The sequence below is a fragment of the Coptis chinensis genome, chromosome 1 (assembly GCF_015680905.1).
Source record: "Coptis chinensis isolate HL-2020 chromosome 1, ASM1568090v1, whole genome shotgun sequence".
Classification (NCBI taxonomy): Eukaryota; Viridiplantae; Streptophyta; class Magnoliopsida; order Ranunculales; family Ranunculaceae; genus Coptis; species Coptis chinensis.
Window position 1 is genome coordinate 49,490,336 of NC_141456.1, and position 16,062 is coordinate 49,506,397.

A 16,062-nucleotide genomic window follows, 5' to 3' on the forward strand; every position below is an offset into this window, starting at 1 on the left:
ACCGCAGTGTTTTTCTCTGTGAATCCAAGAGCCCTCTATATGCGAATAAAGGAACAGGTTCGAAAATTCAAGAAACAAGAATGAAAAATTAAAAGGGTGGGTGGGTAGAGAATGGGGGATTGCCCCTTGGATTCAAGCAATTGAATTCTTGTCATGAACGAGATTAAGATGGTAGCGGCGCCATTTGCTAACCCGCAAAAACAATAGAATCCTAAATATTAATGCTACAAGAACACTAATATGTAATCCTACCGTTCTTACGTTTAGATCAATTCTTCTTACTCTCAAAACATAATCATGCAATACAACGAGTAAGGATTTCGTTCCACTCTTAAACCCTCAAGACTTAAATAGAATTCAATTATTCAAACCCAAAAGGAACAATGGTGAGAGTGATGTGTTTGGTGTGAAATTTCTATACTACCATTCTCAACACAAGAACAATAATAACAATAAGACATAATTAAATTAAACTGAATTTAAAACTAAGATTGTGAATAAAGATAATTAACTTTATTGATCTAATAAAAAATAACAATGATATGATTGAATGAATAACAACTATTTTATTTATCTAATGAATGATATTCAATGATTTAAATAACTAAGCTAAAACAAAGAATGAAACTAATTAATGGAATGAAAACTAAGTAATTAACTAATCTAGATCTAACTTTTTCTAACCCTAAACTCCATTAACATTAGCTTCCTAACCTAACTGCCATTAACAAAAGCTAAGCTTTTGTTTTTATACATCCAGATCCAAAATCGTGCATGGGCTTGGAGTCATGTTTTTTGGGCGGAAAATCGGGCCCAAAACCCAATTTCTTTAATCCAAAATGGCCTCTTCAGCTGCAGTTGGCTTCCACAGACTTTTCGTCCACTTTTGCTCCTCTGATTGGGTCAAGGCTTGGACCATTGGAAAGCTCTTTCCGAGACGGTCGTTTTGACATAAGGTAGGCCCAATTCCGAGGTCTGAGTCCAAAGATACGGCCTTCGGAAGTTCTGCTGACTTTTGCTCCTTTATCTCGCTAAAGTGGCACATTTCTGCACGTAATGGACTTTGAAGCCTGAAATGCATAAAAACACGTAATCAGTATTAACTCTTACTTATTATTCACATAATTGGTCTAACAGTATGATTATTAAGGGGTTAAAACTACAGTTTTGGGCTCTTATCATGGTGGTGGTTGTGCATAGACAAGAGGACAATAGAAGTCGGAATGCTCAAGACTAAAACAGACATTACAACGAGTAGATTTAATGTTCATGACAGGAGTGGGTTGTTGTTTAATAGAGATGGCATCTACCTTTTTAGTGAGGGCATCGATAAGAGTTTTAAGCACGAAATCAGGTTTAACCTTAAAAGAAGAAGGAGTGGAGCGGGAAGATTCGTTACCTCCCCAATTGTTGTTCCTCTTAGATTGATCTTCTAAGAATTTATAAGCCTCTAAGGCTCCTTTAGTAAGAAAACTACCCCCAGTCATGATATCTAGAACCTCTTTATGACGATGTAAAAGCCCCTTGAAGAAGGCACGAACAAGCGTGCCCTTCACAAGATTATGATGCGGGCATTCAATGAGAAGATCAGTGAAACAATTCCAGGCCTCTGAAAAAGATTCATAAGGATTCTGGTGGAAGAATTGAATCTTTTGAAGCATTTCATCTGTCTTCAGTGGTGGGTAAAACTGTTCCATGAACAATTGAACAAGATTAGCCCATGAGTCCACAGAGTTTGGCATTTGGGCAGTTAACCAAGACGCCGCCTTGTTGGCTAGGGTGAATGGAAACACCCTAAGTTTAACTTGATCCGGACTTACGCTAGAATGATGGAATGTAGTGAGAACTTGGTCTATCCTACGCATATGCTGGTAAGGCTTCTCATGGTCTAAACCATGAAAAACTGGTAACAAGTTAAATATATTAGGGGGAATTCGAAAATCCCCCACTAAGTCTGCAAGAACGATGCACGACTTAGGGCCATCGTTTAGGGCTTTATAAAAATTAGAGAGAGGAGTCTCTTGTTCTTTAGCCATTGATGCAGGTGTAGTGTGTGAAATTCTAGATAGGCGTGTGATATTTATATCTACGAAAAACAAGCATGATTATACTAGAATTAAAACTCCTCTAACATAAGAGGCGAAGAGTGGAAGAAAGAGTACCTGAATGCCTCCTTGCTATGCATTTGAATAGCGTCTTGTATACGCAATCTCAGTGTTTGTATGATGTTAGAAACACTGAATAACTTGAAGAAATGAAAATTTGACCGACTGCGGAAAATCGGCTCGCTCCGGAAAGAGCTGGTCGCAATTTCGAAAATGGCCTTGGTAGGCACGGGTCGCACTCCTGTCTAACTCATGTTCCAGGTGGTTGAGCGTGTGGCGCACTTGGAAATAGGCTACATAGGGCACGGGTCGCGCTCGTGCTTGACACAATGTTCAGGCGGTTGAGCACAGGGCGCGCTTGGAAATAGGCTATCTAAGGCGTGGGTCGCGCTCAAGTGGAATTTGGAATTCCAGTGTTTTGGGCGCGGGTTGCGCTCTCCAAAAAAATTGAAATTTTTACAGTAGATTTCTAAGACGTCTATCAAGTAGCCTGTAAAATTTCAGATCAATCGGAGCTATGAAAGTCTTTCTACTGCCCTTCAAAGTTTGTGAAACAGTTTTCGAACACAATACAAACAACCGAATGGTTAACCAATCAAAACAGAGAAAAAAATCGCCAAAATTTTACTGGAGACTCCAGACAAATCATGGGTATTCCTGTCAAAATTTTAGAGCAATTGGAGTTCTACAAACCCTCCTTATCGGCTTTTGTTCCAGAAATTAAGTGTTTGCAAAACTGCAGAAATACACTGGAAAGACTCCACTAGTTAGGAGGTCAAAACAAATCAAAAACTCGTCAAAATTTTACTGCAAACTCCTGACTTAGGATAGATACTCCTGTTAAAAGTTTAGAATTTTTGGAATTGCCTAAGTAATCTTACTTGTCTATTTTTCAAAAACTTACGGTTTGAAAATTGAAATGTTGCACTGTAAAGATCGTATTAGTTCACTGGGTAAAACAACTAGGAAAAATCTGACAAAAATTACAGTAAATCAATAACACCTTAAGGATTATGCCTGTAAGTATTTAGAATTTTTCGAAATTTACAAATACCTTTACTGCAGTATTTTCCTCTGTGAATATGCTGCCCCTATGCCTAAAATAGTGAACAGTTCCGAAAATTCAAGAAATAAAAATTAAAAATTAAAAGGGTGGGTGGGTAGAGAATAAGGGATTGCCCCTTGAATTCAAGCAATTAAATTCTTGTCTTGAACGAGATTAAGATGGCAGCGGCGCCATTTGATAACCACAAATTTACGTTAACTAACTATATATGCATAAACACAAATAATCAATTAACTAAATAAGTGCTTAATCAATATTCCTACTCTCAAATAATGAAGTAATATAAAGAGTATGGAATCGTTCCACTCTTAACTTTCAAGACTTAAACAAATTCAATTGAACAAATACAAAGAACAATGGTGAGAGTAATGAGATGTGAAATTTCTATTCTAAATAACAACTATTCTAACAAGCAATCATCCTCACATGGCTTCTTTAACCTCCTCTAATGGAGGTTTTAGCCTAATATCAATATACTATCATTCCCAACACAAGAACAATAATAACAAGTCATAATTTAATAACTAATTTAAACTTTATAAATCTAATTTTAACAATTGTCTAAGAATCAAAATGAAGATAAACTAATTTATGAATTTAAAACAACTAAAACTAAATAAGAATTTAATCAATTACTAAATTAAAATGAAAACTAATACTTTATTATAAAACTAATAGTGATTCTAAATAATAATCTACTTTGTTCTAACACTAATTAATTGAAGGTAAAAACTAGATCTAAAACAAGCTATTCTAACTAATTAATAGAGTATAACCTAATTTTCTACTCTAGATCTAGGTTATCTTAAGATCTAAGTCTTCTCCATACAAATGGAGGAGACCAGATCCACTTTTTCGTGCATGGGCTGAGGAGCTATGTTTTGGGCCGGAAAATCGAGCCTAAAACCCAATTTCTTCAGTCCACAGAGGCCTTTTCAGCTGGATTTGACTTCCATGGACTTTTCGCCCATTTTTGCTCCTCTTATTGGGTCAAAGTTTGGACCATTGGAAAGCTCTTTCCGAGCCGGTCGTTTTGACATAAGGTAAGCTCAATTCCGAGGTCTGAGTCCAAATATACGACCTTCGTAAGTTCTGCTGGCTTTTCTGCGTTATTTCTTCGCGTTGACTTTGACTTTTCAGCTTTGACTGAGCTTTAAAAAGGCTTTTTCTCCTTGAATCTTGGCCTTTAATCACAGAATTTCTTAGCAACCAACCCTTGCTCTTTTATCTCGCAAAAATGGCACATTTCTACACATATTCGACTCTGAAGCCTGAAATACACAAAAGCACGATAACAGTACTAACTCTTACTTATTAATCACATAATTAGTCTAAAGTAATATTGTTAAAGGGGTTAAAACTACAGTTTTGGGCTCTTATCAAGTACTGAGAGTTTCTGCAGGGCTAGTCATTTGCTGGTGATTTGCTCTTCCATTGTTGTATCCTGGGAGGCATACGCTTGAGGCTGGCAACTACCATACCGGGGTGTTTTTCATCTTAAGGTAATTGTGTTGAGCACAATTCTTAGTGATAAGTTTATGTTTGCATTCTTATTTCTATTTTTGTACTAGATTAATACAATCGTAAGACGAAAAAGTTTTATCTAGTATTGCATTTGTGCTCTTTTGTTGTTTATACTACTGAAAATGGAGAAACCTAGTGGTAAGTCATCTGTCAAACCTGAGATTTTTTATGGCTGAAATTTCAAGCGATGGCAGATGAAAATGCGATTTTATCTGACTACTCTGAAACTGGTTGAATAAATTTCGACTGAGAAACCCATTTCAAATGAAAATGAAGAAGAACCTGGTTGTTCTGGTGTTGTGGAAAGATGGGAAAAAAAGGATTATTTATGTAGAAATTACATACTTGACTGTTTTTCTCTTGAATTATATGATGTTTATGCTATGTGTACAACTGCTACATAGTTGTGGAATTTACTTGATAAAAAGTATGCTACTGAAGATGCAGGTTCGAAAAAGTTTCTTGTAGGAATGTTTCTGGAATTCAAGATGGAAGATGGGAAATATGTTGTTTCTCAAGTGGAGGAGTTGCAAATCATTATTCATGAGATTTTGCATGAAGGCTATAAAATCTGTAAAGGTTTCCAGGTTGCTTCCATCATTGAGAAACTCCCTTCTTCATGGAAGGAGTACAAAAATAGTCTTAACATAAGAAGAAAGAGATGGCCTTAGAAGATCTGATCGTCAACCTTCGGATCGAGGAGGATAACAGGAAGGCTGAAATCAATATGGAAACTTAATAAATGAAGGCTAAGGCTAACCTGGTTGAAGGTAACGCTGCTAGTTCTTCTAAGTCTAAATCATCTAAAAACTAAGCAAAAAAGAAACCATATGTGAACAAAAATAAACAGTCCCAACCTCACTTTAAAAAACCTTACAATCCTAAAGTTCATTACTATGTATGCGGATCACGAGGTCATATAGCCCCAGATTGTAAATTCAAAAAAGGTCCAAATGATGGGAAGAAAGATAAGGCACAAGAAAATGTAGTTCAAGATGGTAAGTTTTCTACTGTGGTTACTAAGGTTAACTTGGTGAGTAACATGACTGACTGGTGGGTAGACACTGGGGCTACCAAACACATCTGTGGCACGAAAAGTGCATTTGCGTCCTTCACTCCTCTAGGAGAAGGAGAAAGTTTGTTCATGGGTAACTCATCTGCTTCTAGAGTTGAAGGAAAAGGGACAGTTAATTTGAAGTTCACTTCTAGAAATGTTCTTAATTTGAAGGATGTTCTTTATGTTCCTGATATTAGGAAAAATCTGGTTTATGGTTCCCTTTTAAGTAAGAAGTGAGACAAATTTGTTTTAACTAAAGGGGGAACCTTTGTGGGTAAAGGCTATTTAGATGAAGGCTTGTTCAAGCTCAGTGTAACTGGTTTTGAATTTAATAAAGTATCTTCTTCATCTTATATGGTTGAGTCCTTTGATCTGTGGCATAGTAGACTTGGACATGTTAATAATGTTTTGATTAAAAAACTAATGCATCTAGGTAACATATCTAAGACTACTATTTCTGAAAACAAGAGATGTGAAGTATGTGTAGAATCTAAATATGCTAGGAAACCTTTCAAAAAGGTAGAAAAAAACACTGACTCGTTGGCATTGATTCACACTGAATTATGTGATCTTAAAGGTTACATGACTAAAGGGGCTAATAAATATTTTGTTACATTTATTGATGATGTTTCACGTTTCTGCCATGTTTATCTTCTTAAGAGTAAGGATGATAGCTTAGCTAGATTTAGTTCCTTTAAAACTGAAGTTGAAAACCAATTAGACAAGAAAATAAAAATAGTTAGGTCTGGTAGGGGAGGTGAAGAAGCTGAAAGTAACGAAGGGAGCACTTATCTCATGGAATAGGGAGAGGGTTGGAAATGTTATAAACAGGGTACAAGGAAAAAAGAAGCAAATGGATAAGATCCAGACAGAGTTACAGCAGCCCATGAACCGAGTACTTATTCAAAGAGAAAAAGAAGCAATAAAACATTATGTACAAGCAGCTGCCTCTGAAGAGGGGTTCTACAAGCAGAAGTCGCGCGACCAAGTAATAAGTGTGGGAGACAGCAATACAAGCTATTTTTTCAAATCGGTACAAGCGTGCAGAGTTGTGAATAAAATAACATGCTTGGTTGATGGAGATGGAAACATGATGCAGGACTTTAATGATATTGGTGCTGAATGCGAACGATTCTACAAGGAATTGTACAGTCCAGGGCAGATGCAAGAGATGGATTTTGATGTATTCCAGGAAATAGGACCACGACAAACTATACAAAACACAGATGTGGAAGAACTGGAAAAACCAATCTCAAGAGATGAGATAATAGAGGCGCTAGCAGACATTGGAAGTGATAAAGCTCCGGGCAGTGATGGATTATCTTCCTTCTTCTTCAAGTGCACCTGGAGAATCATCGGGGATGATTTTATAAAGGTAGTAAAGAATTTTTTTATTTCAGGACAGATGCTTCAAGAAGTTAACGCCACCTGCATTACACTTGTGCCAAAGGTGCTAAGTCCTTCAAATCTGGGAGACTACAGACCTATAGCTTGTTGTGGAGTGATGTACAAGAGTATTACTAAGGTCATGACTCGAAGAATGAAACAGATAATGCCAAAAGTGATCAATATGAATCAATCAGCATTTATCACAGGAAGAAGTATCCAGGATAATATTTTACTATCCCATGAACTGCTGCATAATTATCATAGGAATGAAACTCCTCCAAGGTGCGCAGCTAAAGTGGATCTCAGAAAGGCTTATGACACGATAAGATGGGAAGCGATTAATTTTGCTATGAAGAGAGTTGGAATGCCCCAGAAGTTTATTGAATGGGTGCGAGTATGTGTGGAAACAGCTTCTTATTCTATCATGATAAACGGAGCGCCATATGGGTATTTTAAAGGGCAAAGAGGGATTAGGCAAGGAGACCCCATGTCTCCTTACTTATTTGTACTAGTGATGGATTTATTCTCGGAAATTATGCTTCACAGTGTAACAAACAATCAGTACAAATTGCATTATAAATGTAAAAATCCAGTTATCACTCACTTATCTTTTGCAGATGATTTGGTGGCGTTCATGCATGGGGATACTCTGACAGCCACAAAGTTAAGAGATAATCTGAACAAGTTCAGGGGATGTACGGGCCTAGAAGTAAATGTTCAGAAAAGCCAAGTGTTCTTTGCCGGAGTGGATGAGCTGATTTGTACAGAGATTGAAGGGGTACTACAGTTCCCAAAAGGCGAGCTTCCTGTGAAATACTTGGGACTGCCGTTTATAACCACAAGACTAAGAACCACAGACTGCAGTCCGCTAATATTCAAAGTAACTAGAAGAATACAGAGCTGGAAAGGGAAGTCTCTATCATATGCAGGGAGATTGTAGTTGATCAAAGCAGTACTAAATAATCTGAGCGTATACTAGTTTGCTTCGTTTATTATACCACAAAAGACTATTGATGATATAAATAGATTGTGCAGGAACTTTCTATGGACGAAAATTCGATTGTACCCATCCACATGCATTGATAGGATGGGAGAGTCCGTGTTATCCGTGATGAGGAAGGGGACTTGGGCATAAGGGATCTGTTGAAAGTGAATCAAGCATCCAACATGAAGCATATTTGGAAGTTAGTGACGAAAGCAAAAAACTTATGGGTGGATTGGATTCACAAGAACTTAATCAAAGGGCGGAACTTTTGGAATCTCAAAATACCCAATGATAGCTCGTGGAGTTGGAGAAGTTTGCTCAAGGGACGAAAAGAGGCAGCGCAAGTAGCCATACATCAGATCGGAGATGGCAAAAATACGAGTTTTTTGCTAAAAGATAAGTTTCCGCAAGCTCTCACTTACAGCTCTAGTGGACATTTCAATGCCCAAGTTTCTGATTTTATACAACAAGGGGAATGGAGGTTTCCATTATACATAGAAACCCAGATAAGAGAGGTGGCTAGACAGGCGCAAGACGAAGTAGAAATAATGGGTGGAGATGATAAAATTGTATGGACTGCCACGACTCAGGGGGAGTATAGCGTGAAAGATACTTATGATGGATTGCGAGGGATGAGGCCAGCAGTAGCATGGTATCGACTGGTCTGGTATTCAAACCGAATTCCGAGACATTCCTTTATAAGCTGGATGGCGATGCATAAAGGGCTCAAAACACTCGACAAGCTGAAGGAATGGAAGAAAGTTGACACCGACAGCTGCATCATATGTTGGACAGAGACAGAGACTGAAGAGCACTTGTTTCATGAATGTACTTTTTCGATGGCAATGTGGAAAAGTCTGTTAACATCAATGGGTTTCAGCAGAGTACAAGCTGATACTTGGCGTGAAGAAATCGAGTGGGTTCAGAAAACAGCAGCAGGGAAAGGGCCGAAACAGGATTCTTTAAGGCTGGTGTGGAATGGTTACATATATTGGATATGGAGAAATCGCAATGAGAAGATATTTGAAAACAAACAGCATCACTCTCATCAGGTGGTGCAACTAATCTTATGTGATGTGAAGACAAAGTTGCAAGCAATGGCAATCAAGATGGAGGAGGGGCCAGAAAAACAGCAATTCCAAAACACTTGGAATGTGGAAGTGCATACAAGACAGAGGCAACAGAGATACTGTAAATGGGAACGTGCAGCTCAAGGAACACTTAACTTGAATATCGATGGCAGTTTGCAAGGGATGAGAGGTGGATGGGCAGTGGTAATAAGAGATGAGCATGGGCAGGTTAAAGCGGCAAGAAAGGGAAGATCATACAAGCAATCTATAGCACTAATAGAATTGCAAGGGGTTAAGCAAGGAATGAGAATGGCTATTGATCATGATTTCAGGTACATTCACGCACAAACTGATTCAACAAATGTGCTATCATTTTTTCAGAACTTGGGTCAGCACCCATGCCAAGCAGAAAAAATTATGAGGAGCATCAATCGAATGAGAGAGCAAATGGAAGAGTTTACTATAACTCATGTTTACAGAGAAGCCAACAAGTTAGCAGACGCACTTGCTAGTACTATTCCCACAACGAGCCATATAGAACTAGATTTTAACTTATTTCCTGAGAATGTAAGGAAAATCATTCATGATGATTCAGTGGGGAACAATATGTAAGAATGTAACAAGCTGTAACAGATATTTTATATTAATAAAAAGGGGTAGGGGACCTCGTCAACAACCTCGCTTTCCAATCAAAAAAAAAAGTGGGGGGGAGGTGAATATTCTGGTCGTTTTAATAAATTTTGTGAAGATAATGGTATAGTACATATATGGAACCACTGCCCCTTATGATCCCCAATCCAATGGGATAGCAGAGAGGAAAAATAGAACTCTCAAAGATATGATCAATTCCATGATCATAGCTCTGGGGCTTCTATGAACCTATGGGGGGAGGATTTGCTAACAACTTGTTATATTATGAATAAGATACATTTTAAAGACACAGATAAAACTCCATATGAGATGTGGAAAAATAGGACACCGTCTTATAAATACTTTAAAGTGTGGGGGTGTTTGGCTAAGGTGTCTATTCCAACACCCAAGAGGACTAAACTTGGCCCTAAAATTGTAGATTATGTCTGTATTGGGTATGCACAGAAAAGCATCACCTACAGGCTTTTAGTTTTCAAATCTGAAAATCAATTTATTGATGATAATACCATTATTGAGTCTAGGGATGATGTCTTCTTTTAGGATAAATTCCCATTTATTGAGAGGTCTGGAGGGACTCCAAGTTCTTCAAGACATGCTCTTAGAGTTCGAGAAGATTCTTCTGCTGAAGATGAAATTGAACTCAAGAGGAGCAAAAGACCTAGGACTAACACCTCATTTGGACCTGATTTCCTTACTTTCTTGGTAGAGGATGATCCTCAGACCTATTCAGAGGCTATGTCATCTTCTAATGCTGTATTTTGGTGGGAGGCCATTATAAGTGAATATGAGTCCATTATAACCAATAACACTTGAGAGCTGGTTGAGCTGCCCCCTGGTTGTAAAACTATTAGAAATAAATGGTTATTTAGAAAGAAACTTAAGGCAAATGGATCCATTGATAAATATAAAGCGAGATTAGTATCAAAATGCTATAAACAGAGAGAAAGGTTTGATTTATTTGACACTTACTCTCCTGTGACAAGGATTACATCTATTAGAATGTTAATACCTTTTGCTTATACTCATAATCTCGTAATTCACCAAATGTATGTTAAAATGGCATTTCTAAATGGTGAATTACAAGAGAAGATATATATGGATCAGCCAGAAGGTTTTGTATTAGAAGGCCTCAAGAGATAAGTTTGTAGACTAAAGAAATCTCTTTACGGTCTCAAACAAGCTCCAAAATAGTGGCATGAGAAATTTGATAATGTGCTAATCTCTAACAGTTTTAGTATTAATGAGGCAGATAAATGCATTTATTGTAAATTTGAAAAACAATATGGTGTAATTATCTGTTTATTTGTGGATGACATGTTGATCATCGGAACCAGCTCAGAGACCATCAATAAGACTAAATCTTTTTTAAGTAAATATTTTGACATGAAAGATTTGGGTATTGCTGATGTCATTCTTGGCATTAAGATTGTGTATAATTCTGATGGAATTACTTTGACTCAATCTCATTATGTGGAGAAAATATTTAAAAGATTTAATCAATTTGACTGTGTACCTGCTAGAACACCATATGATCCTAGTATACATTTGACAAAAAATATTGAATCAGGTGTATCTCCTTTAGAGTTTTCTAGGGTTATAGGTAGTCTCATGTATCTTATGAACTGTACTAGACCAGACATTGCTTATGTCGTAAGCAAACTAAGTAGATACACCATTAATCCCAGTGATGAGCATTGGGGTGCTCTTATCAGAGTATTGAGATATTTGAAATATACATCAAATTATGGTGTTCATTATGGCAGATATCCAGCTGTGCTTGCGGGGTACAATGATGCCAATTGGATTGTTGATTCTCATGAATCTAAATCCACTAGTGGCTATGTGTTCACTATTTGCTGGGGGTGCAGTGTCTTGGAAATCTTCTAAGCAAATTTGCATTGCCCGTTCCACTATGGAATCTGAGTTTATAGCTTTAAATAAAGCTAGTGAGGAAGCAGAGTGGATCAGGAATTTTTTGATGGATATCCCGCTTTGACCTAAACCTGTTCCACTTGTCTCTATTCATTGTGATAGCCAAGCTGCTATCTTGACGCAAAAAATACTTCCTATAATGGGAAATCTCTACATATTCGTCGAAGACATAACATTATATGATAGTTGTTAAGAGATGGGATCATAGATATTGACTTTGTGAGGTCAAAAGAAAATTTAGCTGATCCTTTAACTAAAGGCCTGGCTAGAGAGCTAGTTTTTAGTACGTCGAGGGGGATGGGCCTAAAGTCTATTAAAGACTAAGCCTATTTATTTAAATCACCAATAACTGACACCCAACCTTTGTGAATGGAAATCCCATAATCAAAGTTCAATGGGGAAACAAGTTATTTGCATGATTTGTGGGGGTACTACACCTAGAGTGAAACCTCTGTAACCATCCCTAGGATGTAATAGTACCTTTTGTATCTTTTCAAGGATGAGTGAATACTCTTAATGCTTTCTATAGCTAGTTTTTCCAGTGGGGTGTAATGATACAGTACACTCCCGATAGAGGCACTTATATGAGTGAGAGGAAGTAAAATTGCTTCCTATGAGAACTTATAGGCTTGTTCTCTTGAGCACTCATGAAACCTGGGAAGCTCATGGCTATACGAGCACAATTGAAGGAACTCTATGATGATTTTTGAAGTTATGTGTGTTACCTGTTGACTTGGCTTACATAAATGTTGAACAGTTCAAGACTAAGGTCACTGGTCAACTAGTAATCCCGACAGACAAACACCAAGCGAAGGTTCAAGTTGAAAGACACCTTTAGCCCATTCATAACTTCTTCATACTCCAAACATTCTTGTTTTTTTTTTCTTCTGTTTATGTATAGTTTCATTCATGTGGGGGATTGTTGGAAACTTGAATGAAATTGTGTCCTTAAAGGGTTTGAACCCATGACCTTATGTGGGGGGCTTTAGTCCCACATTGGTTACTAAACTTAAGTTTCTTAAGTTTATATTGCTTTGTGTCCTTATGGAGGGATAGTGTAGAGAGATATAAGGAGGTGCTCGCTCGCACACAAGGCCGCCTTGGTTTGGGGGCTCTCGGGAGGTGGGAGCTCAAGAAAAACCAGATGCGCATGTGCTCACACGCACGATGGGAAGTGCAAATCCACCTAATTGGGCTTCGCGTGGGTGCGAGTACTGATCTTTTGGTTTGGTCTTTCCAAAACTGTTTCCAAGAAAGATATTTCCTCTTACAAATCACGCTTTTCTCACAGATTAAAACTAGCCAGTAGAGTCGTGCATCGTTACTGGAGTGATTCTCGCATTCAGTTGCAAGTGTAAGTTCTATAAAAGAAAGGTCTTTCTGTTTTATCAAAGACGCTGAAAAGCTTTTCGAAAAACCTTTCCTCTTCCATAAAATATGTCTGGAGTACTGAGAGTTTCTACAGGGCGGGTCATTTGCTTGTGACTTGCTTTTCCGCTGTTGTATCCTGGGAGGCATACGCTTGAGGCTGGCAGCTACCATACCGGCATCGTTTTTCGTCTTAAGGAAATTGTGCTGAACACAATCCTCAGTGATAAGTTTCTGTTTGCATTCTTATTTCTGTTTTTGTACTAGATTAATACATATAATGCACTATGGGAGTCGTCAACATTCCCCGACTTACATTTGCAGAACAGTCCATAGGAATGAATTTCCATGCAACCATCTTATTTTTCAAACAAACTCTAATGCTCTAAAAGTTGAAGCATGTTTGACACGGTACTATCATTTTTTTTCCAAATAGTATAAATCGCGTAATATGTCTTATTTATCAAGTATAAATTTGAGATTCTGGCATGTGAGGTGTGCAAACCTTCAATTTGTCAGCATGTAATCACAAGTGTGTTGAGCTCACATTTGGCTAGCTTATTATCTTGGGTTCCAAATTAGATGTTCTTTAGGTAAGCATCAATGTAAAATAATAATAACAATAACAACAACAACTACACTCTGTGTGAAGAGTTTTTTTTTGGTGATCTTGGTTGCACCCAGAAAAACACTCTCATATCCCATAACTAACTTAACTTTTTGACATACCCCAACAACCGCCGCCATCCAATGTATAACATCCCCCATATTATTTTTGGGTATTTCCAATAGGGGTAAAAAAAATGAAAAATGTCTTTTTGACTGAGTACTATTTGTTCGATCGAGTTCAAAACAAAAATGAGATCTTCTCTCCTTCAATTATTTCTCTCTCTAGCTCTAACTCCTAGAGAGAGAATGTAAATTATTCACTATTTCAGCTGGTTTTCTTCAAATAATGAAATTCGAATTTATGCTTAATCAAATCAATGTACGTACATACCAATTTTAACAAAGATATCTTTTGAGCACTGGTCTTATAGAAATTGGGTCGATATTTTCATGTTAAACAAGTTGGAAGAAAAGAACTACACCTTGGAATAAGGCTGCATCGAGTTGAGCTGTTCGTGAGTAACTCGAGTTCGGCTCGACTCAAACTCGACCGCACAAAAGTATGAGTCGAATTTGAGCTTAATTTAAAGCTCATTCTAGATAGCAAGTAGTTCGAGTAGCTCGAGCTACTCGTTTTATAAGCTAATATGTAGTATATAATTTATAATTTATACTCCATTTTATACTTTATACCCAACTATAATTTACAATCTATACTAGTTTTAATGTCTTATATACATTTTTTTTTTAGTTTGAGCTCGAGTTCGAGTTCAAACGAGCATAACTGAACTCGAGCTCGAAGTGTTAAACGAGTCGAGCTCGAGCTATTAGTAGAACTAGACGAGTCGAGCTTGAGCTTCAATAATAAGCTCGAAGGCGAGGTTCGAGTCGAGCTTCTACATGTGCGAGTCGAGCTCGAATATAGCAAAACTCGACTTACCTTGGAAAGAGATGGGTTTAATGCGAGAAGAAAGAGATGGGTTTTCAGTTCCCAGTATTATGATTCACATTTTAGTCATAAAAAGGGTCAAGTAACCATCTAGGGGTGGTGCAAACGGATAGATTCAGATTCGGATATGCCTGTATCCAAATCCGAATCTGAATCTGAATCCGATGAATATTAAAAAATTTATCCGAATCCGATTTCAGATATCCGAATCGGATATCGGATAATATCCAATCCAAAAATTAAATATTAATTAAAAATTTATTTGTTTTGAATAATTCATTTTACTACTATAAAAACTATTATAAATATATATATTTGTCATTTATTATTATTATTTTGTCATTATTAGTTTATGATTTTATATAATATTTTATACAATAATAAATAAATAAATAAATTATATATAATAACTATTAGTTTTTTAAATCGGATCGGATATTTTTGGATGCGGATATGGCGGTATCCGAATCCGTATCCGTATTCAAAACCAGTTCGGACATAAAAATTTATCCGAATCTGAATTCCATATCCGAAATTTTCGGATAATATTCGATTTTTTGAATATTTGGATATCCACTTGCGCCCCTATAACTATCAAATGCTCCACATCTATTGCTATATTTGAGAATATTGGATACTAATTTTCAGTCTTATATGTAATAAATAGTTTAATACCACCGATTTTTACAGCAAAGAACCGTTGGTTTTTAAGTGAGTCAGTGATTTGAACCGGGATCGCAATGACCCGATCCAGGTAAAAAAATGGTTTTGAAAACATGCTCACAATGTATTATAATAAGTGGAATTAAATGACGTGTTTTGTTTTGGGTAATACCTAATAAAAAAAAAAGTAATATAGGAACCTGTAACTAAAACAATTTTATTTATTTATTTTTAAAATTGGGGTATGAGAGTGTTTTTCTAGGTGTGTCCAAGATCACCCCTTTTTTTTAAAAGCACCGGTTAACGATGATATGGTTGTGCTTGTTTGCTTGAAAATTTTTCAAGGATATTTGAAAGGAAACAAAGTAATGCTAGAGGAACCACCACTAAGTGACATGTGGCAGCCATTTCAAAATTTCACCATCTTTTCGGAAGAAATTTGGATGTAATGGTAAACAAAGACAATTTGCCATACTACATTTGACATGTTTCCAAATTTATTAGGATGTCACAAATCTGATTCCAATACCATAACAACATATTTACTCTTTAATTATCGAAAAAAAACCAAACAACATATTTACACGTCGTGATAAAAAATTTTATGTACGTCATTGTAACCACTGCTTTAAAAATCGGTCTAGGCGGTCTCTAGGTGCTAGGCGGTGCCCAACCGACTCGCCTAGGCCCAAGT

At 36.9% G+C, this 16,062-nt stretch overlaps 2 protein-coding genes across 2 annotated transcripts; both read left to right on the plus strand.

The window, feature by feature from the left end:
* Positions 1-6,605: 6,605 nt before the first annotated feature.
* LOC147524390 (uncharacterized) lies at positions 6,606-10,660 on the plus strand. The gene is made up of 3 exons (XM_086574555.1): positions 6,606-7,949; positions 8,228-9,763; positions 10,388-10,660. The coding sequence occupies exons 1-3, from the start codon at positions 6,606-6,608 to the stop codon at positions 10,658-10,660; spliced, it is 3,153 nt and encodes a 1,050-aa protein (XP_086430681.1).
* A 570-nt stretch (positions 10,661-11,230) lies between these two features.
* On the plus strand, positions 11,231-11,734 carry LOC147524391 (secreted RxLR effector protein 161-like). Its single transcript, XM_086574561.1, has one exon. The coding sequence runs from the start codon at positions 11,231-11,233 to the stop codon at positions 11,732-11,734; it is 504 nt and encodes a 167-aa protein (XP_086430687.1).
* The last annotated feature ends 4,328 nt before the right edge of the window (positions 11,735-16,062 follow it).